Source organism: Cebus imitator, unplaced genomic scaffold (genome assembly GCF_001604975.1).
Source record: "Cebus imitator isolate Cc_AM_T3 unplaced genomic scaffold, Cebus_imitator-1.0 Scaffold85, whole genome shotgun sequence".
Taxonomy (NCBI): domain Eukaryota; kingdom Metazoa; phylum Chordata; class Mammalia; order Primates; family Cebidae; genus Cebus; species Cebus imitator.
In genome coordinates, this window is record NW_016107400.1 from 4,728,701 (window position 1) to 4,730,461 (window position 1,761).

The 1,761-nt window shown below is 52.1% G+C and overlaps 1 protein-coding gene across 3 annotated transcripts in view; it reads left to right on the plus strand.

Moving 5' to 3' along the window:
- Positions 1-1,761, plus strand: part of SDR42E2 (short chain dehydrogenase/reductase family 42E, member 2) — a 31,355-nt gene that overhangs the window by 17,637 nt on the left and 11,957 nt on the right. For all 3 annotated transcript variants that reach the window (XM_017534366.2, XM_017534367.2, XM_037740575.1), the window contains one exon: positions 544-626. In XM_017534366.2, coding sequence (XP_017389855.1) covers positions 544-626 — 83 coding nt within the window. The remainder of the gene's footprint in view (positions 1-543; positions 627-1,761) is intronic.

Sequence of the window (1,761 nt, forward strand, 5' to 3'; positions counted from 1 at the left end):
TGAACCCAGGAGGCGGAGGTTGCGGTGAGCCGAGATCGTGCCATTGCACTCCAGCCTGGGTAGCATGAGTGAAACTCCGTCTCAAAAAAAAAAAAGAAAAAAGAAGGAACAAGAGCTATGGGCATGAGGGCGTGTGCATCTATGTGCATCTGTAAAATGGGCACAATGGTACTCTCAAGGAGTGTCAAAGGAAATCACTCTGCCGAGTTCTTGATAAACAGACCACCTGTGCAGATGTTTGCATCTGGCTCTTAACTCTGTGACTGCACTGTGAGGGCTGGGAGGGCAAGAACCATTTACATTCTTCACAGGATCCAACCAGGGTTGGGGGCTGGGGGGTTGGAGGTGGGAGTGAGACTCTGAATAGTGTCTGTTGAATGACTAATTGACTAAAAGAATAACAAATTGAATGAGGAAGCCCCTGGGCCAGCCTTCCTCTCTAAACTGTCCAGGTAAGGACCAGGAGATAGAGGTGGCCTCTCTCTCCCTCTCTCTGTGGGCTGCTCCTCCCCTGACCCCTGACCACGCTTCCCTGTGTGCTAGGAGGAGGCATTCTTCGGACGTGTGTGCTCCGGCCCCCAGGGATCTACGGCCCTGAAGAGCAGAGGCACCTGCCCCGTGTGGCGGTATGTCACCCCCACCTTCAGCACCCGAGTCAGAGAAGGATCCTGGCTGAGGTGCACACTGGTCAGGCCCTCCCAGCCCATGGTCCCTGCACCAGTCTTGAGTCTAGTGTCCCGAGCCTGGGACCCTCGGTTCTACAGGATGTCCCCACTGGTCCCCAGGCCCCTCAAAGCTCCTAGCAGGAACAGAGGTCTCAGAGTGTACCAGCCAAGCCAAGGCATGGGTAGAGGAGCCATAGAGCTGTGACCCCAAAAAGGCAGAAGGGAGCCTGTTGCCCTCACTCCCATGGGGGCTCCCTGCAGCCTGGACGGTTTCTCCCGTGCTGGGAGAACAAGTGTCTTCATACAGAAAGCCTCTCTCTAAAGGCTTGCCGGAAATACAGGTGCCGGAAATATAACTACAAGGGGCTCTGGGCCCTGCCCTCAAATTTCTCAGGGAGACAGACACCGCAGTCACAGCTTCAGTATGGGGAGGGCTGTGAAGAGAGGAGCACAAGAAGATGGGCCTGGCAGGGGAGACCCAGAAGGGCTCCCTGGAGGAAGTGATGTCTATGTTGTTGGAAAAGAGAGAAAGGAATTAACCAAAGAAATGAGGTAGTAGAGAGAAGATAGGCCAAACAGAGGGGACAGCTTGGGGACAAACCTGGAAGTGAGAAAGATCATGATTGTTTTAGGAAGCAGCATGAGGTCCCTGTGGCTGGATTCAATCTGGTAGTGCAGGATCATGAGGAGCCAGAGTTATTAGTGGGGAGAAGTTCCAGTCTGCAGTTTCAAAACATCCCTCTGCTTGGCTATATGTCTTTTTGTTACAGTCAGGGTCTCACTCTATCACCCAGGCAAGAATGCAATGGTGTGATCATGGCTCACTGCAGCCTCCACATCCTGGACTCAGGTGATCCTCCTGCCTTCCAAGTAGCTGTGACTATAAGTGTGCACAACCATGCCTGATTGACTGTTTTTATTTTTGGTAGAGATAGGGTCTCATTATGTTGCCCAAGCTGGTCTCAATCTCCTGGCCTCAACCAATCCTCCTGCCCCAGCCTCCCAAGTTGCTGGGATGACAGGCATGAGCCACTGCACCTGGCAATTTATTTATTTAGTTAGTTAGTTAACTGGGTTCTTTTTTTTTTTTTTTTTT